At 35.6% G+C, this 24,825-nt stretch overlaps 1 protein-coding gene across 3 annotated transcripts in view; it reads right to left on the reverse strand.

Annotated features, from left to right (window-relative positions):
- Window positions 1-1,069: 1,069 nt before the first annotated feature.
- KNTC1 (kinetochore associated 1) overlaps window positions 1,070-24,825 on the reverse strand; it is a 42,223-nt gene continuing 18,467 nt past the window's right edge. Inside the window, exons 31-64 of one of the 3 annotated variants that reach the window (XM_075110685.1) lie at window positions 24,469-24,588; window positions 23,605-23,674; window positions 23,462-23,529; window positions 22,590-22,882; window positions 21,739-21,911; window positions 21,448-21,545; window positions 20,363-20,504; window positions 19,407-19,463; window positions 18,741-18,904; window positions 18,106-18,210; window positions 17,106-17,234; window positions 16,260-16,376; window positions 15,741-15,850; window positions 15,296-15,506; window positions 14,658-14,747; window positions 14,152-14,323; window positions 13,640-13,698; window positions 13,281-13,497; window positions 12,696-12,769; window positions 11,578-11,788; window positions 11,361-11,470; window positions 10,644-10,693; window positions 10,185-10,263; window positions 9,410-9,528; window positions 8,436-8,571; window positions 7,383-7,478; window positions 6,451-6,507; window positions 5,922-5,976; window positions 5,779-5,842; window positions 4,585-4,714; window positions 3,527-3,616; window positions 2,828-2,973; window positions 1,854-1,944; window positions 1,070-1,594 (exon numbers count right to left, since the gene is read on the reverse strand). In XM_075110685.1, the coding sequence (XP_074966786.1) occupies window positions 1,535-1,594; window positions 1,854-1,944; window positions 2,828-2,973; window positions 3,527-3,616; window positions 4,585-4,714; window positions 5,779-5,842; window positions 5,922-5,976; window positions 6,451-6,507; window positions 7,383-7,478; window positions 8,436-8,571; window positions 9,410-9,528; window positions 10,185-10,263; window positions 10,644-10,693; window positions 11,361-11,470; window positions 11,578-11,788; window positions 12,696-12,769; window positions 13,281-13,497; window positions 13,640-13,698; window positions 14,152-14,323; window positions 14,658-14,747; window positions 15,296-15,506; window positions 15,741-15,850; window positions 16,260-16,376; window positions 17,106-17,234; window positions 18,106-18,210; window positions 18,741-18,904; window positions 19,407-19,463; window positions 20,363-20,504; window positions 21,448-21,545; window positions 21,739-21,911; window positions 22,590-22,882; window positions 23,462-23,529; window positions 23,605-23,674; window positions 24,469-24,588 (3,963 nt within the window). In that variant the 3' untranslated portion in view covers window positions 1,070-1,534. Of the gene's footprint in view, window positions 1,595-1,853; window positions 1,945-2,827; window positions 2,974-3,526; window positions 3,617-4,584; window positions 4,715-5,778; window positions 5,843-5,921; window positions 5,977-6,450; window positions 6,508-7,382; window positions 7,479-8,435; window positions 8,572-9,404; window positions 9,529-10,184; window positions 10,264-10,643; window positions 10,694-11,360; window positions 11,471-11,577; window positions 11,810-12,695; window positions 12,770-13,280; window positions 13,498-13,639; window positions 13,699-14,151; window positions 14,324-14,657; window positions 14,748-15,295; window positions 15,507-15,740; window positions 15,851-16,259; window positions 16,377-17,105; window positions 17,235-18,105; window positions 18,211-18,740; window positions 18,905-19,406; window positions 19,464-20,362; window positions 20,505-21,447; window positions 21,546-21,738; window positions 21,912-22,589; window positions 22,883-23,461; window positions 23,530-23,604; window positions 23,675-24,468; window positions 24,589-24,825 lie in introns of those variants that run through there. The other 2 variants (XM_075110684.1, XM_075110686.1) reach the window with 2 other exon arrangements.

The raw sequence follows: 24,825 nt of genomic DNA on the forward strand, positions 1-24,825 counted from the left end.
ACTGTTATTGGAAAAAATGTGAGTTGTTGCTTTTAAAAAGCCTGATGGGCTGGTTTGGTGACTTCTAAAGGATATGGGTAAAGGGCTGGAACAAATAGATTGAAGGCTCTGGCACCATGTTACCTTTGCTTCGAAGCCAGCTGAGATTTAATTTTCTCAATTTAGCATTCCCAAATAAGTTAAAAGAATAAAATGGATTGATAGCATCTGAAAATACTACAGTAACTCAAAACTTACAGTAGTAATTTCACTACAGAAAGTTTAACTTCAGTCTTTTTAATGAAAGCTGTTCCAAATACTACTATGCCTTAATGAATGATGGTCTCAAATCTATAAGCAGTGAAGAGAGGCTTTTCTTTATTTATGGTGTATCTCTAACACTACATGCATATGCACTTTGCTCCATGTAGAGGTTTTAAAGAATGTAATTCCATATGGCACTAGTCCTACTACTGAAGACATGGGTTGTTGAAGACTGGCCCTTTTAGCTGTCCTATTCTCATGACTGCAGGGAACTGAATGTATTTCAGCAGCTCCCATTTCTCACAACTGCCAACCCTCCAATAAAAACAGTTCTATCTTTTGTCTTCTAGAGAACGTTTAGAATGGCAGCCTGTTTCCTTTGCAGGCATTGGCCTTTGTATTATGACTTTTCCAGCGCAGTATTTGTGCAAAAAGCTGTACAGTGTTTCTCGTGAAGGTTTGAGTTAAGTCTGGTTTTCTATCAGCTAGAGCCCTTGCTTCTGTGTCATAGGCTGACAAAATAACCTATCTGTGCTCAGAATAAACCTGCTTTACCTTAGCCAGAGACCAAGCATTTCAGCCTGGTATCTCAGGAAGCTCTGGCTAACTGATGCAATTCAAGCAGTGAAACACATGCCTGTGGCTTTTTCCTGCTGTAGCCATACAGAAAGCACAAAGTGGAAAGAAAACCTTGGCAAACATCATTCAAGGAAGGTTAGTGACTTAGTGGAACACCAATTTACTAACAACTTCATAATTAAAAAAGCTTTCTAGAATATCAAACTGATATTCCATAAAATATACCAAATACCCAGTAGGCCAAAATGGGTATGTAAATCTGTTTATTTCTGTTTATTGTAGTTTAAATTACAATTTGTCTACGAAGTGTATTTTACATGAAGTACATCACAGTTTAAAAAAAGTTTATCACAATAACAAGTAATCACAATTACACAAGGTTATGTTTGTGTCAATGAAATAGCCACCTCAAACACAGAGAAATAGAGAAGTAAAGGAAATAAACTTTAATCCTTCCTAAAATCAAAGTGCTGAATATGAACATTACTGTGGAATAGAAACAGTAAATTCTGCTGTAAATCTAAACTGTTTCAGTGAGGATGGAGTATGGAGAAGAAACAGCCTAGAACAGTTTAAAAAACACAGACGTGGAAAGCTCAGGGTAGCTCTTGGTAAAACAGCATTAATTTTTTTAGTTGAATGTTCACCTGACCAGTATGAGCGTTCTTAATGCACAGCCCTCAGCTTGCCAGTAGAGGGAGAAAAGGGTAAATCAAGGTCTTCTCGATGGCAGTTCTAGTACACAGGTCTCTTCTGGTCCAGTCAGATACATCTGGAAGGTAAAAGAATATTAATAGGGCTTAGGAAAACAGGATATAATCCAAGACCTGTGAAAGTACTTGAAAGCGTAACACTTCACATGGCAGAGATTTGGTTCAAGTAAAAATTATTTGAATTAATAAAGGGATATTATATGCAACATACTTTACCAAAATAAATTGGCTAACAAGTTTTTTGCTAAAAGTTGAGTGAAAGTCTTAGTTTTGGAAAAAAAAAAATATTGCAGGAAGTACAAAGGCGATTTGTTTCACCTTCAGAAGATCAGATGATGGTATGTCTATCAGAGCAGGATTTCCACACTTCTCTAGATATTCTCGAATTAGGGCTGTTGCATCATCAGTGCTGTAGGAGACAAAAGTTTATCAACTTTGTCAACAAGTTCTCTAAAAAGCCAAGAATTTAGACAATATACAGTGAAGTATAAAAATAAGGTATGACCCCACATGTTTGAAGTCTGATAGGTCCCGTCATTTCCCAGTAGAGGAAAGCAAGCCATGACAAGCCTAGCATTTAACCTGTGGCTGTTAATATAACCAATATATACTAGAATTTAAACAGTTGTTTATTGTTTCCTGTCCCATTTTGACTGCAGGATAACAGGTTACAAAGTGACTTGCAATACTGAGTATTTGGGGCCTAAAAGGAAAGTTTGCAGCTGTGTGCAATGAGCCCAAGTGCTGAGTCACTGGTAGATTGATGATTGAGAGCTGCCCTGCAGCAGGTTCAGTGGCAAGACCCTTTGCTTTATTTAAGTGGAACAGAGAGGTGTTTCTAGCTCTTGAAAGGCTTAGCAGCAAAACCACTAATTCTTAAGTCTTGAGTACATTTATTTTTTTCAGAGTGTTCTTATGGCCGAAGCTGTGACTCCCTGATGCCACTAAGCCGAATCCATCTCAAGGTATGGTGAAGTGATTTGAAGTAAGTGTTTGCTATTTCAGTCCAGTTACTTGTGCTATTTTAACGGCATTTGATCTGCCTGTGAGCCCAGGCTCCACAAGCTCTTACTTTGGCTTGAATGGCACTGTAAAACTCTATCCTAAGTATGCAAAGGAGTGCAGTGAGATTTTTATTTTATTTCTTTATTTAACTTAGCAATACTTTAAAAATTCTTGAAGACTAAGTACTAGAAAGTCTCCATTACTTCAATCAAATGAAAATAAAATAAAGGAAAGATTCAATTTCTGTGGTTGCTATCAGTCACACATCGCCTGTTTTATTAACTTACCAGTTCTTTTTGGCAAAATAATCCACCAGTTCTCTCATTCGGTGAGTATTCATCAGTTGCTGCTTCAACAGTGGAAAATACTTAGTTTTCAAGAATTTTTCATATAGCTTCTCATTTATGATACTGTCCAAAACCAAAGATCTGATCTGTAGATTTAAGTTTTAGTAATGGAAAAGTATTAATATTTTAAATATTTAAAAAATTTACTTTTGAATGGAAAGAGCTCAGACTTTTCTTACTGGACTCCCACAGAGCATGATTTTATTTTTACTTTTTTAGTGCTGTGAAATGGCAGATTTGATGAAGGCTAATCTCAGGATGAGATAGGGAAATGAGTTAAGAAACTTGCCCTTAGGAAGGCAGCCCAAGGCAAGGCAAGAGAATGCAGTTTCATAAGCCTTTTAGCCTTTTTACTTAAAACATTTATTTAGAAAAATATAGTATTGCTGCAAACAATGCTGCCCTACAACTAGGGGCAGCTGGTAACACAGCACTGTGTACATAGATACAAGAAGTTTTTCAGTTGCACAACATTAATAAAAATGCAAAAATGTCTGCAAATATTGCTATATCTTGGGTGCATTATGTCAACTAATGGCTGGCAAGATCAGGAGAGAGAAAAAAATATGTTCTGTGAACACTGATCTATCAAAAGAGCCTGTAAATCAAGGGGAAGTGAAGTAAATTTTATTTATTTACCTGAGAAGCAAATGCCACTACTTCTCCAGTATTCATGTGTTCATCTATTTGCTGCAGCACAGTTTCCATGTTACATGTCGATAAGAAACCCTTGCGAAAATAAGTTACAAAACATTCAGAGCAAGCATTTGATTTATTCAGGAACAATTAATATTTTGAAATGCTATGTACAAACATGAAATTATCAAACCAGGATCTGTGTGGTTTGTCTGAAAAAGTAGTGCTCATTGCTTTTAACTCTCAAAGGGTATTTTGCTGTAGTTAGAGATTTTTTTTTGACTAATTGCCAGCAGACTAAGTGTCCTACACTAATGCTGTAATTTGGGAAAATCTTTCTGAGCTTTAATGACTGGAAGCTAAGAATTTAAGATTCCTTTACTAGTGCCAGTTTGCTTGTGACAAATAAGGGAACAGCCTGTAACGCTTCATCAGGGAGAACAATGTAGAGCATAAATTAATGGAAACAAATGAGAAAAGAAACTCAAGATTCATGAATAGTGAGGATATGGCTTTAAGGCAGAAGGTTTATATCAGCACTTGTGGTGCATATCAAGCATCTTTCTAAAGTCAGGAGCTGCAAACTCAACACTTTTCTATAGTAGGATTCAGTACTTTTCTTACAACCTGCTGTGAAACTAGCCCACTGGTAGCTGCTTGGCAATCACATATGTTACCATAACTTCACACTGCTCTGGCAGGTACGGCTTGGGCTTTGTTGGGTGTTTTTCATGGGTTTTATGGGTGGGATCCTGTACCATATCCTCAAATCTCAGAAGGCAAAGTCATATGACAAAGCTGCTGAGGATGACTTCAAGCTAGCTGGTTTTGCCCCTTTAAAAATAAATTTAAAAAAAAAGTGGAAGTGTTCACATCATCCTTTTCAGAAGGATAAATTTGGGGCAAAAGCCTTTGTGGGTGGGAAATACCAAGCAGCTGTCAGCAGTGACATACTGAAATAAGATCAGATTATAAACTACCATCTTTCACAGTCTCTGTTGAACGTAACATGCTTAAAGACATTTCCCTAGCACAGGTAGAACACAAAGCTTATTATTTACCTGAATTTGCTGCTCTCGCTTCTCATTCTGAGGAATCAGCAACAGGCACCCCAAAGCAAAAGCTGGAAGATCCAACTGTGCATATTGTTTAGCTATTCCGATGACATCCAAGTCAGCCAGCACAGGACACCTTCAGAAGATTAGGAGTGAAAATTCTCAATTATGATTTATATAACGGGATGGCTTAGTACTGTCAACAGAACTGCATGGAGGTTTTTAAGCCAGATAGAACAATACATTTTTACCTCATCTTATTTTCAGAAATGGCCAAGCTTTGTCAGTTGAAGTTTCACAGAACAGAGATGTGTTATGGTTTTCTAGCTTGAAAAAAACAAAGCCACCCAACTCGAGTTTCTTTTTCTAAACACCCAAGGCCTTGTTTTGAGGGGAAGTGTTGGCCAGCTGCCCCGAATAATGCTTTGCTACATACATACATGCACAGCAGCATAGGCATGTTCTTCAGCTGGATCCCTTTCCAGTATTTCCTAACTAACTTTTGGTTCAAGTCAAGCTGTCTGAGCTTCTGGTTCTTCTCTTGAGCAAGTCAATGCATTGTGGTGAATAAGGTAAAGATTTATTGTGCTTTTTTACATTGTGAAGGCAATGCAAAACTAGTTTATGTGTAGAATGTTTGGGAACATTAATACCATAGGTTAACCACGTTTATAGATGTGCAGCTACTGGATTTTTGCCATGTCACATTTATTCTTCATAGGAAAATGAATTCTTCCTCTCTTATACTCTGTGCTAAAGTTTTAGGAAATGTGCTGTGTTTTGGGCTGAGAAAAATTATTAACTGGATGTCTAGGGCGGACAGTGAGTTGTCTGAAAATGTCAGGACAGGAACAGATATCCCTCATGGGGGCAGTGACTGGGCAGATAAATTGGTTTTCAGCAGTCTGTGCTGCTGATTCTGAGTCCCAATTCAGAGAGCAGTTCCCAGTATGGTTTAAACAGCCAAGTAGTCAGTTACAGAACATGTTGTCAACAGTCTCCGGGCAAGCACAGAATTTCTCTTTGGATACATGCCCTGATCCTGTCCTTCCATAAGAGGCAAAAGGTTCTTCCTCATGCCTCAGGTTCCCCAGTGTTTGGAGCAACTTTGCTTGTTCCAGGGCAGGTTGTTGGACAAGAAATTGCAAACAGGCATTCCCACCCAAAATAATACAAATGTGGGATGTACTGTCTACTTACTTGAGCAGAATCACAAAACACTCACAACATTCCTCTAACTGTTTAGGACTTGGTGGACACGAAGCTAAGAAATAAAGAAAACATGATAAAGTAAATATATAACCAAGTTACTATACAAGCATGATAGCTAATAACAAGCTTACCTGTGAGAAATGGTGACAGAACTACACTTCGCCAAGCTCTACTGAAGTTGGGAATCTGTTGACAACAAGGTTTTAAAGTAATATCCAAACACAGTTGTAATTAAGTGTACTTGTAAACACAGACATGCAGATATCCTGACCTGCTGTAGGTGGAAGAAACCTGACAATTTTCTTTTCTTTTTATCCTGGATGAATTATTCCCAACATTGCTTTCCTCATCTCATAGTTTAAGATTTAGCCATATTTTACTGATGGTAAAATTATTCTGTCCCCTTTTATAAAACACTTCAAGTAAGTGTTTACTGAAGAAACCATGAGTGCAAAATATGCTATTTCAGTGATTAATAGTGATACTCATCTGCATGTTGCATTGTCATAAAAGTAATAATTAAAAAATAATCTTTAATATATAAGACTTCATGGCATAGATGGCTGCTGTACACAGGCACACAGAGACAGACACACACACACGATGCTAAATGGCTGTTAAGTGAAGAAAAAGAATAGGAGTCATAGAATATTTGCTTACCTCCCATAATGAATGGATCCCAGTAATTGATACTAAAACTCTTCTTAGATATTGAATCTGAAAAAAACCCGTTTCATTACAAAATGCTACAGTGTTTTTGAAGATTTAGCAATAGTCTACAGAACTGCATTACATGTCTTGTCTGCAGGATGCAAACTTACAGTTCCTCAAGGTACCTCTGTTCCTTTGGTAGGAGTAACTGATGTGTATAGAAATATGATTTATAGTTTAGTAAATTAAATGAACACAAGCAGTAGTGGCATATTGTCTCAGTAAATACCCAAGATTTCTGGTAGTCTTAATACAATGGTGCTGAAAATTTTATGATTCCAACTTCCTTGCTATTAGTACCTAAATCTCATTAGATTAAAACTAGCTTCAGTACCTGCTCCTGACACAACCACGTTGCCAGGTACATGTTACCTCCTTACGGATCAACATTACGTAAAGTCTGACAATCAGAGGTAATTAAGATTCTGAATTATAAAAATCAGGATTACTATCCTAATAAATGCATTTTAGGGGTAATATTTTTGTGTGTGCACATGCTTACATATATGCACAGTTTGTGCATGTGTGTGTATATTTGCCCACAAAAATATGCATATTGTGTTGTAAAATTATAATATGAAGAAATTTTTCAATTTGTTATCAGAGGATTTACTCTTGCCATTTGAAAGGCTTTGTGCCTTTAAATAAATATAACTAGAACAATTTAAGATCAAAATTCTCAAGCAGTACTGCTAAAACACAAATTCCGCAAATCTTCATCAGTTCGGTATTTAAGAGCTCAAAGTAACCATGTAAATTATCGATAATTGTTCACAGTAGGTTTATAGTTTATGTATCTATGACATTCTTTAGAAATCAGTGGATAAAAAACCACCTTTTTCTTGCCTCACTGCAGAACTTCATGCTTAAAAATTCCTTACCATATTGAAACCAAGGAGTTTCTGTAGTAGGCCGTTCCACAGTTGGGAATCATATACTTTGTATTCTAGACTAAGTTCTGTCACCAGTCTAACAGCCTAAAGGAGAGCAAGGACACACTGTATTTTAATATACATTCATGATCTACAAAGCTTTACTGCTTGCCAGCATAATTTTAGATTTTTACAGCATTACCAGGACCTTTAAGCCCTGAAAGGCCACTTTCAAAATTATTTTACAGATGTGAGGAGAATTAAAACAAAAAACCCCACCTATACATGATATGACTTTATTTTCTAATTGTAAGAAGGCTAAAGCTTTTTTTACCTGTCATTTTCAAATATTAGACTAGCATGTGTATACCTAACAAAATTACAGATCACTTCCATTTCATGGCTATAAATCAGATGTATTACTGTTGAAGCCTTAATAGAATAGTATACTTTTTTTTTGTCATACACTGTTGTCTACCTGGAAATCTCATTGACCTGCCCTTGTCTTCAGTGTTAAGTTAGCTGTTTACAAAACATACTTTGTAACACAAAGTAATTGTCAAAGTTACAGTCCTAAGCAGAGCATAACTTCAAACCTATCCCTGGCATATTAGGTAAGTAACTTACAGCTATTCTAAAGGTGTACACCTGTTAATATTTAACTCACATTAAAGTATGATGCATGAGTCCAAGCAACTTTAAAAAAAAAAAAAAAAATAAGGCTTCTGCACCAAATATCTTTCTTCCCAGCCAAGAGACAAAGTATGGGTACACAAAAGTGGGCAAGTACTAGGGAACATTATGTGATGGGTAGAATCCAGTACATCAACAGGTTTGGTTTTTTTTGGTCAATCTGAAAGAGGAGAGTCTCTGGGGTAACTGTGTATTCCCTGGTATTTTTAAATAGAATTATGAGTAGCATATCATGAGTAGTGTATGAATAGGACAGAGTACATTGGAACAACACCTGTTTAGAAATGTATGTGCTACACAGAAAGATGTACATTTCACACAATGTGTAGAAAACAAGCAAAAAAATTACAAAGGATTTAAAAATCATACCGTGGGTTCATGGCTGTGATTCTTCCATAGCCCCTTAATCATTCCTTCCTTAGGACTGTTATGAAATGATTCATAAGTATATGGAATATTCAAGATTTCAAACTCTGCCAGATAAATGCAGCATTTCAGAAAATACCTGTAAAAAAGTCCACCCAAAAACAGGAGTTAATGATATTCACAGTGATTATTATATTGTAAATCATACAATCAAGCTCAGGATAATATTGGAAAAGTGTCCTTCTGTTGCTTTAAAAAAAAAGGGAAAAATAATGTAGACTGTATTTGTACTTATGAAGGAGATCTTAATGAAGTAAACTTTCTGGTAATTTTTTAGGGAAACCTCATTTACCCGAATGATGGATGTCTTGGATCATCTCTAAAGAGATGTAACTCTTACAACTAAAATTTCATTAATGCACAGAGGCTGCATATTTACAGAAACCCATTTGTAATTATTTGGCATGATGTACTCTGAAAACATCACTTTCCATTAAAAGGGCCCTAATTCCAGATTACCAGCATAGAAATTCTATTCTATATTTTTTTCTACGGAAATTAGTTCTACAGATATTTTCAGAGAAACAACATTATTCTGCTGGGGTTCTGGTTCCTTACTTTTGCAGAGGACTATGTCTTTGCAAGAGGACCAATTCTGAACTCTGATGAACATAATACTATATAAATGGATAGAAGAAAATGCTCTAGTTAGAGAAGTAACTGCAATCTGAACAAAATATTTTCCACGCAATGTCATATTACTTTCAGGTGTACAAATTAGGACTGTGATGTACTGGACTGCATTATAGTGAAGTTAGGAGATCTAGTTATGTTCTTCAGAAATAGGCTTTAAAAAGCTCAAAAAACAGATTAGTAAGAATTAATTCTCCAAATATAATATATTTCTTCCCAGTGGCTGTTAAAGACTAAAGAACCATCATTATTAAGGAACAACTTAATTAAAAAAATCATCTTACTTTACTTTCTCTATGGGTTTCTTGAAGAGTGATTCCACAGTGTTGGTATCTGCCAAGTAGAGCAGACACTTAAGTGCTCTGCTTCTGTGAGCAAACGTCAACTGAGTAACACTAATGGGCTGAGAGGGAGGGGAAACAACAATACAGTGAAGAGTCACAATTGGCTGAACAACTAGAAAGAGATGTGTCTAGTATGAGCCTTTCTAAGATTTAGTGGAAATACATGCTAAGTGACAGACTGGTTCACATTCAACTTTTATATTAAGCAGTTGAAATATTTGTCAATTTCAAAGAACACTGCTAAACTAGGTGGTTTCCTAGATTTAAGACTATTAAAAAGGCAAGAAAAACATTTGTGATATATAGTATCAATAATACATTTAGTAAGTGTGAAAGACTGAAGGTTAAGGTTCTGCTAAAATAATTTTACCACTCTGCTTTAATTTCACTCAAAGTGAGCCAATGTATTACACCAGCTTAAAGAACACTATAGAAAACATTTAATGAAGTTATTTTCAGATAATATCAGCAATAAATTTAGGAAACCCAGAGTTCAAGTGCTGCTCTTGACAGTCAATAGCAAAATTCAATGTATACCAGTTTTACCCCAAAGGTGGGGGGGAAACATAGAGCTCATACAGACACATGAACTACCTGAACCACAGATACAAAGGCCTTAGGCTGAAACCCCTACAGTTAAGCAGACAACACTTGATTTCAATAAGAGGTAAAAATTTCCTAGGTAGCAAGCTAAAACAAGGATTTAGGAACTTACAGATGTGGTAGATGTTGTGACTGCAAAAAGCATTCTTGAACTATAATCCATTGGGCGCGACTGAAGTAGATATATAACTCTGCAAAAATGCATTTGTTTTTAATACAAGTACAGCATAGCTACTGAAATATGATATATCAGTATTCATTCAAATAAATATATTTCACTGTCAAAAAGAGATTAAGGATAAGAGGTTCCAAGGGCATAGAAAATGAGGAGAAAAACCTCCAAACCACTACTCTTAAGCACTCACTTACATCTGTAAGTTATTGCAAACAGCATTTCATTGCATAAATATTTGACGATTCAAAACTGATGTCATCGGAAAGTGAAAATAAGAACACAACAGTGAGTTCTGAATCACACAGATTACTGGGTTTCTTCAAAAAGCCACATATAGTTTAACTTGCAAGTTAACAACAATAGTTTGCCATATTACATGTAAGACAACACACGTACCTTCGGAGTTCTTCATCTTCTCGTACATCTCCAAAGATTTCTTGAGTTTTCTTTAAAAAGACATGAAAATCTAGTTGTTAGAGTTTTCTAAATTGTTGGGATAAATAGCTGGGTCATGTTCTTGCTTAAACCTTGTTTTAAAAGCCTGGGCACCCCTGCTCATGCAGCCAAGGAAAGGCATTCTGGCTTTATCAGTTCGTTCTTTCTTTAACCGTACGCTTGGCAGTCAACACCCTCCCCAGGCTGCTAACTAGTATTTTGAAGGAGAGGCAATGCCTGCTCCCTGCCCCTTCTCACCAGTCTGTATGCTGCACAGACAGTAATTAACTCTTTGTTAGCCAAGTTGCAACAGGAGAGGATTCATTCTCTTTCTGCTTCTAGAATCAATGTTTGATGAGGATAATATATTTACAACTCCTTTACTCCTTTAGGCTGGCTACACAACCTTACTGTAGCACCAAAGATAATATTTTAATCTCTATACAGAGAGAAGGGAAAGCATTTCAAATCATTCTCGCTAGAGACAGTAGTGTGCAACAATATTAGAAAGGTATTGAAATTGTTAGTAGTCCGAATTCAAATGCACCTTAAATAGATTAATGAGTGCTAAAGGCAACTTGTGCAAAATAACCTTTCTTTTGATCAAGTGATAAAAATATACATGTTTTATGTAACTGGCCATTTTTCTCTGAAACCAAATCTCCAGTGATGACTTACTTCTGAGGGCAGTATACTTGGACACAGCCATTTATCCAGCAGTTTATCCCAAATTTTGTTCATATCCAAATTGTTAATTTCAGCTATCTCCTTAGCTGCTGTATGGATATCTACATAAACAGGTAGAAACAACATATTTACAAACTAGTATTATCTCGCTTAGCATTTTTTGAAGAGCTTCTTTTTGTTCCTTTGAAACTAGATTATGGATACTCACCTGGATAATCTCTGCCAGTTGGATTTTGGATTCTTTGGTCTATACTGTGATGTTCGTATAGTGAAACGATGAGATTTGCTGGTTTCCCAATAGACTTTAAATGCTCTTCAGTGTTCAAGTTATGTGTTATTAGAACATTTTCTGTTGCTGATCGCTTATACTGCATATATAATTTCTTCTGTAGGACTTCTGCTTTTTCATGTGATTCATCCTTTAGCAAAACACAACAGCTCTATATAAAAACAACCTCCTTTTACTCAAAAGCACTAGAAAAATCATCTTAACTTTTTATAGTCTAAAACAGTGAACTGGGTAGCAAGATCTGTTCTTCAGATGTGTCCCCATACCCATATCTACAGATATTTTTTCTGTAAACAGAGGATATTAGCAAGAAAATGTGTTTTGGAGAAAAGTAAACAAAGGTATGTTGTGAAAAAGCCACATAAAATATGTACCACATGCACCAGTATGCAAAATTAAGACATTCTGAGGTAAGATGGAGAAGAAAAAAGATTTAATATTAAACCTTGGCTGCTAGAATTACAGTTTAATTTTGGCACAGTTCTAGTCAAAGCTATGACTAAGTATCAGAGAACTATTCAGTGTTCATTGTGCCTCAACAACTCCATCACAAGTTTGATATTTCTAAGCAAGGGTGAGATTCTTATTCACCTTTCCCTACCAACCATGTAAAAATGAGCCTCAGAATCAAGTTAAAACAGACTTTATATATACTACTACACATAGCTAAAGATTCTTGGAAATCAAAGCAAAAATTAAAAACGCTATTGATCTGACAGCTGGAACAGATTCCAAGTCATTCTCCTGCAGCAAGAAAAACGCACAAAACAGGAGAAAAAACCAAATTATTCTTCCTTAAAACTGCATATTTTTTGTCCAACTTCCAAGAACTAAGCCTAATTTTTGTTAGGTTGTGAACTGGAGAAGTTACTGCACAGAGAGGGTTCTTCTGAGGGATCACTTACACAGTCACTTCTCCAAAAGAAAGTACTTGCCCTATGAGGGCTGGTTAAGGTACGATTTACACACCACTATCCAAAACACTAACACAAGTGTCTGACTGCAAAACAACAGTTTTGTGAGCAGTTTACTGTTACCTTAGCTGTAGTATTCTTTAGCCATTTCTCAGCCAGATAGAGACAGAATTTCAATGCCTGAATCTGGTCAGGACCTTTTTTAAAGAAAAAAAGGTGGGGGAAGGAAGAAAATAAATTAAGTTTTCATGAATCCTTTCTATAGTACACAGAATATCCATTTTATTTAAAAATTTTTTTTATTTAGAAGCTATTTAAAATGTTAGGAAAGTTCGTGTACTTAAAGAGTAAAAAATATTTGGGTTCAGATAATAGGAAAGCTAGCTTAAATTTGGCTGTAATATTTATTTTGCTGGAAAACTTATCTGAAGATGGTATGAACTGCAGGAACTTTAAGTAAGGCAACATGGCTTAAGAAGAGAGGAAAATAAGTATTGAATAGCCATGCTGTGTTATAAAATAGCTATTGTTCTAGCCTACTGTTCAAAATTGGATGTAGGAGACAAATGCATTTTTATTCTCAAACTTCCCTGGGTTTTATCCAAGAATACTGAAAACATGTTTGGTTACAGGCTAGCTTTTCTTTTCTCACACCTTTTCTCCTCCTCCCATTACTTCACCCCTCCACTCACCACACAAGCACCTTACCTGTTGGAAAGTCTTGTGCAATCTTGTGAGCAATAGCTACAGCCCACTCTGGATTAATTATAGACAACAGATATGACTGAATCGTATCCACAGTTTTAGCTGTTTCCTTGTTAACAACTGATGTATATCCACTGTTTCTCATTTCATATATCTTTGGCTTCAATTTTTTTTCAAAGACATGTCGAGCTGCAGACATGTGTAAGGTATCCAGTGAAACCTAGAAAAACATTGAAGTAGATTAAGAAATGTCAGAAGCTCTATAGTGAGGCCAAAATCACGCAAAAGATAGTCGAAAGCTCTTTTTTGTGTGTGGGAAAAAGAATAATTTTGAAATTAATCCTTTCAAGGTACTACTTTACCTTCATTAGTTTGGAAATCAACAGAAGTGTTGGGAAGGTTTCCTCACTGAGCTCTGCAGCTGCAAGGAAAAAACCAGCTGTCTATGAAAGTATCACAGCCCACTTGCAGCTTTCTCTATGAAATGAAGAACTTTCAGTTTATTCTTAGATGCAGACCTCCATTGGGCATGAAAGAATATAATCTTAATCATCCACACTGGCCTGGGAATTGGGATACATGGATTACTTTTGTCTTTGAGAGGTCCTAAGAAAAGAATTTGCATACAGAATTTTGCACTGTATGTATTGTCTTACAATACATACAGTGTATTTAGTCTTAGCACGACTAAAAGCCAGTTATGTCTCCAGCAGTGATTTGGGAGTACCAGTGCTTTCAGAAGTACTTGGGATTAAAAATGCATTAATAAAGAAATATAATTAATATAAAATATATACTGTAGAACTTTAAAGTTCAGAGGTAGCAGAAAAAGGGAATCATATGTATATCTAGTCATAAAAAACACTGAACTTACATATAATGTTCCAGAAACACTGTGCAGTTCTAAAGAATATCAGATGAAAGGGCAGTCTGGTTTGAGCAGCTGGAGATAAGGGAATCACATGCTCTAAAACATATTGGTGTTCTAGGTCTACAGGTGGAGAAATTCTTCTATAAGATTCCAGATGTTTGAGGAGGCTCAAAGCCTAGGGGAGGAAAAAAATTTTTTAAAGGGCAAGGAAAAAGCAAAAAAGCCACAAGACTATGGTATTTCTCACTGCCGCCCCAGTAAACACACCGAAGTCCTGGAGACACATGGTTTTTTGTCAGAGTTGGTACATATTTGTAGAGTTTTTATCCCTGCTATGAGCCATTGCTGAGAAACAGGTAGAGATCGCTATTTCTTTAAGGATATTTTCTGAGTGAGAGCTGTGTAGATAGAATAATTCAATTGATTTCAACAGAGTCTTGAATAACTATACTAATAAATAGACAATACAGGTGCCATTAGCAAGGTAAGAGCAACATATTTGGACATACCTGATTTGGCTGGATACTGGTGTTCTTTTCATCAGCACTTTGTATCACTTTCAGGACAATTTCAATAGTTTCATAGTCATAAGGATCAAGCTGTGCAAAATAACAATGTATTTCATAAGATCTTATATGACTTGTCTTATAAAACCATACAACTGAGTTAACTTTTTAAAATTTTAATACCAACTATATTGACATAACACTGAAGAAACAGTAGAATACTTCTCTAAGACAGAAGACTTCCACTTCATAGTCCTACATCCTAAAAAAATTGTCAGGATACTGCAGAAAGACAACACATGAAGTGATGAAAAGAAAGAACACCAAAAAACCCCCAACAAAATCAAGCCCCTCGCCCCTCAAGGGAAGTTGGGAAAAAGACTCTACCTGTCTTTAATTAGATATGTTTTCTATTGTTCTTTCTAGAGAAGCAGAAAACTCAAACTTGATGTTTATGTTCTCTAACAAAACTGGGAAAAAATAACCTTTTCAAATTTCTGTGGAATTATTAATCTGCTGATCAAGTGACATGCAGCATTTGAGACTAGATGCATACTTCAGGGATTCTTGTTACTTGTTTTGGTGAGTTGCTTTTTTGTTTTGTTGTTGGTTTGTCTGGGATTTTTTGTTGTTGTTTTTACCTTGTACAATATTCTGCTGAGGCTAGCGACCAGGTCTGTTGTGCTTTTCAGTAGAGGAATTATTTCTAGGGCTCTAGCTAGTAATGTGGAATGAGGTTGCTTCTCACTGTATTCTGCAGAGTCATCTTCAACATGATTTGTATTAGCATTCTGGAGAAGAAGTGTTTCAATGCAAAGCTGCAGTGCGGCATCACTGTCCAGCATGAAAGTACTGTAAGAGGACAGAATATTATTTGTCTGAGATCTATGGCAGCATCAAGGTGCTCATTTCCTTATTAATAAATTCACCAGAGACCAGTATGTATTCTGATTAATAATTTTTAAAAAAAACCCATCAATTTGCATATTACATTAATTAGGATCTATTTAAACAAAAATAGATGTCAGTAGGCATGATTATTATTGCAGTATCAATTAAACATAATTGATTTGCTTCAATTATTACCTGCAGTAATTCAATACGAGATCTGTGTCTACTTTGGGATTTTGTACCAGCGTTCTTATGAGCTCCTTCTTCCGTATTGGTGGTTTTCTAAATACAGCCTCGAAAGAAATCTATAGATAAATAAACATTTTATCTTCTTCCCAAACAAGTATTTTAGATAATATCAAAACTAATTCCTTATATAGTTAACATCTTACATTTTCTTTAGTTTCAATCCAGAGATTTTTCAGAGCAGGAAAAAGCAGTGCATTTGTTTACTATGCCCTGTGCCAAATAATACTTAAGCACTTAAAAGTTCTTTTATAGCACCCTCGGTTATTGCATTTCTCAGTTTCTGAGGTTTATTTAAGCAGACAAACAGAATCAAAAATGAAAAACAAAACAGAACCCCAACTTTCCTTACATTTGAATGGGAAATCCCTCTAAAAATCCCACTAATGCTCAGAATACAGTGACATTCAATCAGTTAATAAAATTCTAAAAGAAATAAATAAAAAAGAAAAAAACAATCAAACTTACACCAAATTTACCAAGTTGGATACCCCATTCTGCATCAGTAACTAATTCTTGGAATTTTGTTTTTTCTTCTGCTTCACCATATTGGTTAGCAAGCTGTACTCCGACCAGAGCTACTGCCTAAAAGGAGTGAGAAGTGAAGTGAATACAAGTATCATAAGTAATCTGAAAATTGGGAATCCTGAGGTCTAAATCCTTAGAGGAACTTAAAACAGTTCATAGGTGATCACACAACTGTGTAGAACAAAAACAAGCCTCAGAGAAGGTAATATCAGGATTACCCCACCTCCTGAGTCAGCAGTTCTATGCTACTTTAAAATTCAGTTTCTTTCTCAAAAATATTGTTAATATTGTACTAGTGAAAGTAATACAAAAGGTATTTTTAGACATAATCTTTCCTCCAAATTTATGTCACTCTCCCTCCCAATTTCTTTGTTATGCTTTACTTCCCATCTTCCATTATATTTTAATAGATATATTTAGTTATTCATTCCATTCTTGACAACTGCTGTCAGAGAACAATTTCTCCAAAACATAATGTAGGTATAAAATACGGTGGGACCTGAAATAAACAATCTCAAGCTTTGGACTAAGTCATGATGAGGTAACCTAATACTTGGATTTACATCATGGTAACTATTCACAGCAACCTCCTGTGCACAATCTTACAGTGGTAAAGAGAGGTATCTTCTCTCTCAGTGGTGCCCTAAACAAGGAACTTGTTCAAACAGCTATACCCTTAATAATGGCACACTATTGCACTTCCATATGATATTGCTGATGTCTTTTTAAAATATACTCTTTAACATGCTCTATTTGCTGAAGAAATAAGATTGCCGTTGAGTTTACCAAAACTTTTCTGTAATTTTGCCATGTATTGTTTATGACATCCCAGAGCTTATTGAACATATCTTCCTTGGGCAAAATTGTGCAATAACCCAATGCCAGGTCCTGGTCTATGAGACGACAGTTGAACACCTGTGTTTTAGGGGAAGGAAAAAAAAAAAGCAGCTATAAACCTTAGGAATTTATTTTAATAGATCTCTCTGTGTAAAGTATAAGACACAAAAAGTACGCTGTATTTAGAGGTGTATTGGGCCTTTAAATTACAGGGGGCAAAATGCATTTCTGGTTTTAGAACTTAAAATCTCAATATCCTGAAGCCAGTTTAGAACTAACTTCCCTTATTCTAAGCTGCCTTACAAGATGGTATATAGCAGATTTTGCAGATAGCTTTTTATAAAAAAAAAAAACCCTCCCCTCAACTAGAAGTAGTCTACAAATCTAAAATGAAACCAGGATTGGAAATAAGATAGAGAATACCTACAGATCATAAAGACTCCTATTACAATTTAGGAGTCCTTAAGGGATCCCACAAAGAGGAAGCTCCCACTGTACACGACCTTTCAGGCATAGAAACTAGTGTACAATCAAAGAGCCATAGTCCGTAAGAGGCTCAAATATGCCAGGGCTACAACGTGTGGCTGCCAGCAAGGTGGTGTCTGTTCAAAGGCTGTTCAGAAATATGTGCTCCAGCTGTGGCAGGAAGCAAGGCAGCTGGGACTCCAGAGACCAACACTGCCAGGCCATCCAGCCCACCCTTGCCCTGTTCTGGTGTTGAGACGTGAGGCTGTGGAACCCAATCCCTTCCCACCACTGCAATGCTGTCGGTACTTCCCTTCACCTTCTCTACAGTTTTCCAAAGTGTGTGATTTTCCCAGAATGCATGGGCTTTGTGGTGTTTGGCCACAGGACAATTTCAGAATGGGCTTCTGCAGTAGGAAGGGTAGCCCCTTGCTTCAGAGCAGAAGAAAGGAGCTCACTCTTACCCTTTTCAGAACATTCTTACCTTGTGTAGTAAGGTCAGGATAGTGGTCATAATTACTGAAGTACACTTCTGTTTCATAGCAACAAGAAAGCTTTTGGTTTCAGCTAGCATACTGCTATCATGTAACTATTATAAGAAAAAGACAGACAGCATATGGTTAAAAACAAATTCTAAGCCTTCGACTTCTCGTTGTTTACAGCATAATAGGAGGTACTATAGTGATTGTATTTTCAGATTTAATTAAGGTCTTATAAACATCTCCTCCAGGATTTCCCAATGCTTTTGAACTAAGGAATATTTCTTGAATGTTCTACTTGCAACTTTTCCCATACTAAGCAATGATAAAACAATGTGAAAGAACATAATAAACCATAATTAACATTAATTTTATTCCTGGCCTTCCTGCAGAGACAAGAAAGTTTACTTCTGAACATACTTTGCCCCAGAAACAGAGGACCATGAAAAACAGGGAAGAAACTACCAGCTCCTTTTACAAAATGACTCAACAACTGATCAAGTGGTGGTAATTTTTAAAAGGTCACGGTGATAGCTTCTCCCATACCTATCAAATTCTTATATAACTACTCTAAACTTGTTAATAGTTGGCAGACTTCTAGATTTATTCTCAGCAAAATTCAGCATCATCATGGCTATACCTTTTCACTCAGGGACAAATCCATGTTATTTGATACGCCATGCTGAAGACAGGATCCAAACGAACAGACTATTAGCCGCAGAGTTAACTCACACTGACTGCACTCCATGAGGTTCTGTAGCACTGCACAGATGGGAGTCCTAGCTGGCAGCAGAAGGTTCTGTCCTGTGTTTTCAACATGTATCAAACAGCCCCAGAAAATAATTAGTATATTTATATTAAGCATATTGTTCTTGCAATTAATATCAGCAGTTTCTCTTTTTCTTCATTAAATTTATGACAAAATATCAGTCGTAGCTCCCTTTGAAACCTTAAATTTTAAAGGCTTTTAATTTAATACAGGCTCACATTTTAGTTCAAAAACCAGAAATTGGTCATCATCTTGGATGATGGCTCTAATGGATCCTGGCTCCTGGTGGTAGAACTTCTGTACTGAAGTACAGGCTTTGACAACATGCTGAAAGTCACATAGCTGAATGGTAGCAATTACCACCCAAACTGGTGTCTTCTGTGCTGAACCAAGCTATTCCCCTAGAATATGGCTTTAAGTGGAACATCTAGGCACCTATTTAAAAAACTACAAGTTAGTTATGCTTGTGTAAGTTTAATTTAAACCTCACATTTTCTGGTTTATACTTTTAGCATGGTGAATTTGCTGTCATGATACCTTTAATAAATGTGCAGTTTGCCAGGCTTGTAGAGTCCAAAGGATACAGCTTGTTCTCTGAAAGACAGACAAATACAGTGTTTCAAGATCTCAGCAACACTATGAAGCCTGGAAGTATATTAAAAATATTATATTTCAGGGACAGTATATAAAATAAAGACCCATGAACTCTAAGAGCCAGGACTGCTATTTTTCAATGTGTCTAATCAGAAGTTATTTTTTGTAAAATATCTTTTCAAACACACAAAGGAATACAACCCAACAGTTCACAGTAACTACTTTGTGTGATAAAACAGTCAACATCAATACTTCACCGTGAAGGTAATAAACCTATTCAAATCAATCAAATTAGGATATCCTTTAAAAGGAGATTTAGCACTGTGCAATGGTATTTGCAGTTATATGCTTTTATTAAACACCTTAGGAAAGAAAGCAGTTATAGCTGCTTTCTAAAATATTCTCAATATTTCTAAAATATTCAGTTCTTTTAGAGAGCTGAGAATATTTTTTCAGCACCTACAATGCTGTAGAGTTTTATTTATAGTACTTGAAATTTTCAAAAAGTTGTGTGTATCTACAATGGTTTATAATACAAGGACAATCATTTTAGAATAAGCTGAAATTCATCTTGATAAAATCCTGTCTCCGTTAGTGGCTACCAGAAGATGTCTAGAGAAGATCGTAAAAGAAAGGGGCAAGTTTATAGTAAGACTTCTCCAGAGCATTCTCCATGTTTTCAGGTATCTGTCATTCAGATTCTTCCTGAACCAGAAAAAACCCAAAGTAATCTTTACATTCTAGACCATCTCCCAATGGATATTTCTTCCATGAGTTTGTCTAATTGAGATGTGAGGTGACAATTTCTACACACATGCTGAGTTATTTGTATTCCTAGATAAAAATCAAAATGAAATATAGATTGTATATTGACCCAATATTCAGGAAAGTAAGTTTACCACAAACAGGCAGAAGAGAGGAAATAGTTTCATATGCAACAGGAAGAGCTATCTGTGGATCAAGAACTATCCCATCTTCATTAAAGAAGTCATCATAAGTCCATTCTTCATAAGGATCTTTATCTCCTCCAAAAGATGTTGTCTAAATAACAATATTGTCAAAAATACACACGATAAAAAGGGTAGCTAGTAAGTGTACTAAAAAACTAATTAAGTGGTACAAGAGATTCCAGTTTTCAAATTCAGGAATAGAACATGATCTTCTATTTGAAAATGGATTCTACTACACTGTATTTGTTAAATGGCCAATAGCATTAAACACATTTCCTACTTAGAGTGGCCACATTTCTCTTTAATGTTGCAGTTAGTTGTACAGCCAAAGTGCATTCTTAATTGATTTAATGGAGGCTTTCATAAACATTTTTGGCCAAATATTATAAGCAAACATTTTTCAAATGGATCATTTTTTAGAAAAATAACACTCAGTGCATAAATATGCTTGCCTAGTCACTTTAATCTATTCTTCTCAGACTGTAAGAGCCCATTCATTTCAAGTAGCCTAAAGCAATGCTTGATGTGAACAACAAACAAAGATACTATTCAAGAACTTGATCCATCTTAGAGTTTTACAAAACTGTTGGGAACGCCTTTAGATAATACATGCATTTAAAAATCAAACCCTCCCTGCCATATTTTTTAAAAAAGAAAAAATAACCTTTTTTAAAGTCAGCTCTCTATGCTCTCTAGCAGTCCTGGCAGCAGCTATTCAATAAAAATCACTATTATTTTCAGTCTCATTAGCAGGATTTATTTTACTGAAAGATAAGTGGAGACTCCTACTTGTGCTTGTGCCACAGCTGCACTGCTTTTAGTACTCAAATCAGTTTACTTTCACCCTGAAGTACATGCATGCTCAGGGAAATTTTTATTTGTAGAGCTGTGTGGGTTTTTGTTGTTGTTTGTTTAAAAAGCAAACATTAAATATTGCTGGAGAAATGGGAGAAAAAAAATGTATGTACAGTGATCACTACTCAATCAAGACATTACATGTATTAAAAATATATATTTAAGTTAGCAAAAAATACCTTTGCTGTAAATCCATAGTTTTCTATTTGGCACTGTCTGTAAATTTCCTTGGCAGCCAAAGTATATTTACATAGTTCCAGAGAATCTAATAGTAAATCTGTAAAAATATTAAGATCATTAGTATACTATGAATGGAAGGTTCACATGCCCTACTCAAAAGAAACAATTTTTTGCAGCACTTGTTTTTACAGACGCATATATAAAAATTCACTTCGTTTTCATGTTTATTAAATACTGTTTGGAAAGTTGGGTTCCCAACATGAACACAAATAAATGGTGATACTAATTACCTGGACTACACACTGTAGCTGCTTGGCAAGCCATTTCATAGATAACTGCTGGAAGATTCATATCTTTAGGCGTGATCATCGGAATGTCAGCTCCCAGCATATGACAAAGCCTTTGACATGCTGTAAACAGCAGCTTCCCTGTTTCTTCATTACAGTGATTTTCATAGAACTCCCTATTTAAAAAAATGGATGTTAAAAAAAAAAGTCTGTAAGGCTTTTAACTTAAGGCCACATTCTGTTCAAATTATTTAATTCTTTTTAACTTATTTCACCTATCCACTGCACCTAAAACTTTTGTGGCTGAAGTGAAAAAAATATAACAGAGCTCATCTTAGAGATAGATGTATATCAAAGCACACAGAACATGTCAATAATAAGAAATATATTTAACATTTTCATCTGATCTTTTTTGGGGGGAGGTGGTGGTAAGTTTAAATTATCTGAAAACCTAAGCTTGAGGCAGAGACCAGCTAGAAACGGTGATGTGGTATGTAGAGTCAGCGTACAATAGTTTTCTTCTATCTGTGTAAGCCAAGAAGCTCTTACAAGAGTTACTTAATATTGTGCCTTACTTATCTCTCGCTATAAAACTGTAGGGAATCTTTTTACTTAGTAATGGCAAAAACCAATGGCAATTTTCAGAGACAACTACTTAACTCTACACTCAATATTGCATACAACCAATATAAGCATGTTGCTTAAACACAGCTTGAGAAAAAAACAAAACAAAAAAAACCCTAAAACAAAAACCCCTTTCTTTTGCTCTAATTCTTCTTACTTCTGCAAAGTATCAGAAATAGTACAGAAAAGCCCATTAAAAGTTATAATCTTGGAAACCTCTGCAATTTTACCTGCATATTTTTACAGCATCTTCAACTTTGCCAGCATCTAGTGCTCTCAAGGCCAGTTTTTCTCCCAGTTCTTGCTCTGACCTCTGCAGGAGCAAAGCCAGTCTATACAACCTTGATTCAGTAGAACGGTTCTTGGTTTTACCATCTTCTGAATTACAATTCATTGTTTGCACTTTTCTAGGCTTTGACAGAGATCTGACAGTTTCATAGGCCTTTATGTGCTGTTCAAGAAGCCTAGACATCAGCGAAGGATTCCTAAATTCTTCTACTGAAAGAAAGATATCAAAATCTTCCTGCAACAAAAAAATAAGAGTATATATTTGTATTCATGTAACTTCCTTTAAAAATGTCAGGGGTTTTTTTTTGTTGTTAAAATGTTTTTATTTTTTATTTTATTCTTAGAGGACTACTTTCATTATGTAGTTGACTTCACTAGTTTCTACCAATTACTGATTTATGTAATAAATTAGAGAATTTTGCCAGGCAGTAGGTAAGAAAAATAAATAAACCCTGAAGGATACTACGTGCCCAAATGCTGTAGTAAATAATTTGAGTTTACAAACCATAATAAGACCGTAATAACCTCTTATGGTACTCTATCATGAAATCTTCGAAGTGTTAGCAATTAAGGCTTTGGGAGAGTATCTAATTTTGGGGTTTAAATAGACAACTGAGTTCTAGTAATTGGGAACTTTCCCAGGCACTATTTAAATTGCTAAATTAGCCTCAGAATATCTTTGAAGTCAATAATAAAAAACAACCTTTGCACAGAAGTTGTAAATACAGTTAATTTTAAATATAATCCGTGTTATAAGAACAACTGGAATAACTACAGCAAATCAAAAGCAGTTTTAAACTATAAAGATATCTACCTGCAGGGTAGCAAGTGTTTCAAACATTTTTAAGTTTGCTTCACATTCATCTTTCTTCAGAGGATTGTCTGTTGGAGGACAAAAACAATTACTTCCTGGCTCCACTTACAAAGAAAATTTAAGATTTTAAACTTGTAGCTTACCTCTTTGAATGCTGAACAGGAATTTAAGGATTTCCATGAGTGTCTTAGTCATAAACATTTGTGTTTTGCGCTGCAGGAAAGGAAGAGGTTAATGTTTTGTTTAGTCAAAATGTTGCCAGCAACAGACAGTGACCCTCAGGCTTCTACTCTATTAAAATACTATGCAACACTCTACAAATGTCTTAAGCAGCAATTCTCAAGTCTAAGATACAACCAGTTGAAAAGCAAGGGAACAGAAAGTTATTGTAAAGATGCACCCTTTATAGAAATAGCAAATATTTTATAGCTGTAGTATGTACGTACTCCACACAGTCTGTTAGCTCTCACAGGAGTTTTGAAAATATCCACCCTTCTCCCTTTGTTCTTCCTTCCCTTGCCTAGAATAACTCCCTAAAACAACTATTAACAAAAATTCTCTTCTGTGGTTGCAAGACAGTAATGTGTACTGTGAAGCTTCAACCCACTTTAGTGCGTGGCAAAGCCGCCCATACTGTTTTTAAACAGATGTTTTCTGAGCAACTGAAGAAAGAACTGGAAAATGTGTAGGACTAGAGGTATAATAATGCAGCAGGATTTAGAAGTTATTAATGGAATTCAGATAGTCATGCTACTGTGTGGAGATGTCTTTAAAAATAACAAAGAGTAATTGTATGGCATACAGAATCAGAATAAACTGATATTGGAAGAGGCTTCAAAAGGTTACCTAGTCCAACCTCTTGCTTAAAAGCAGGAATAGTTCATCATCCATTTTTGCTGGAAGACACAGTTTTTACATTTGCATCCCCTACCTTTTTTTAAGCATCCAGGTAAGAATAGCATTTAGAATAATTTGTGCACAGTTTATGATGTGAAGTGACTTGGTACCTCTTCAGAATTATCTGCTTTATTCTGTAATACCAGTGTTCCCCATACAGTCAGTCTCTCTGCAACTTCCTCAGCTTCAGCAAGATTCAGAGATTTTAACAAAGTCAGAGATTCCTCTCCCTGAAGAACAACAAAAAAAGTAAACCAGAAATAATCAATAGAAAAGGGCATTTGCTTTTGGAAAAGTTATGTGTAATCCCTTGCTTGATGGCCAGTTGGGTAAAATTAATCTTCTGCTGATGAACTTCCAATCTCTTTAGAAAATATTTACTATGAAATGACTTCCTTAAACTCCCTGAATAGTTTTTACTAAATCTATGTGTTTACTCACTAATGGTTATAATAGGCAAATTAAAA

This window comes from Phalacrocorax aristotelis, chromosome 15 (assembly GCF_949628215.1).
Source record: "Phalacrocorax aristotelis chromosome 15, bGulAri2.1, whole genome shotgun sequence".
NCBI classification, from domain to species: Eukaryota; Metazoa; Chordata; class Aves; order Suliformes; family Phalacrocoracidae; genus Phalacrocorax; species Phalacrocorax aristotelis.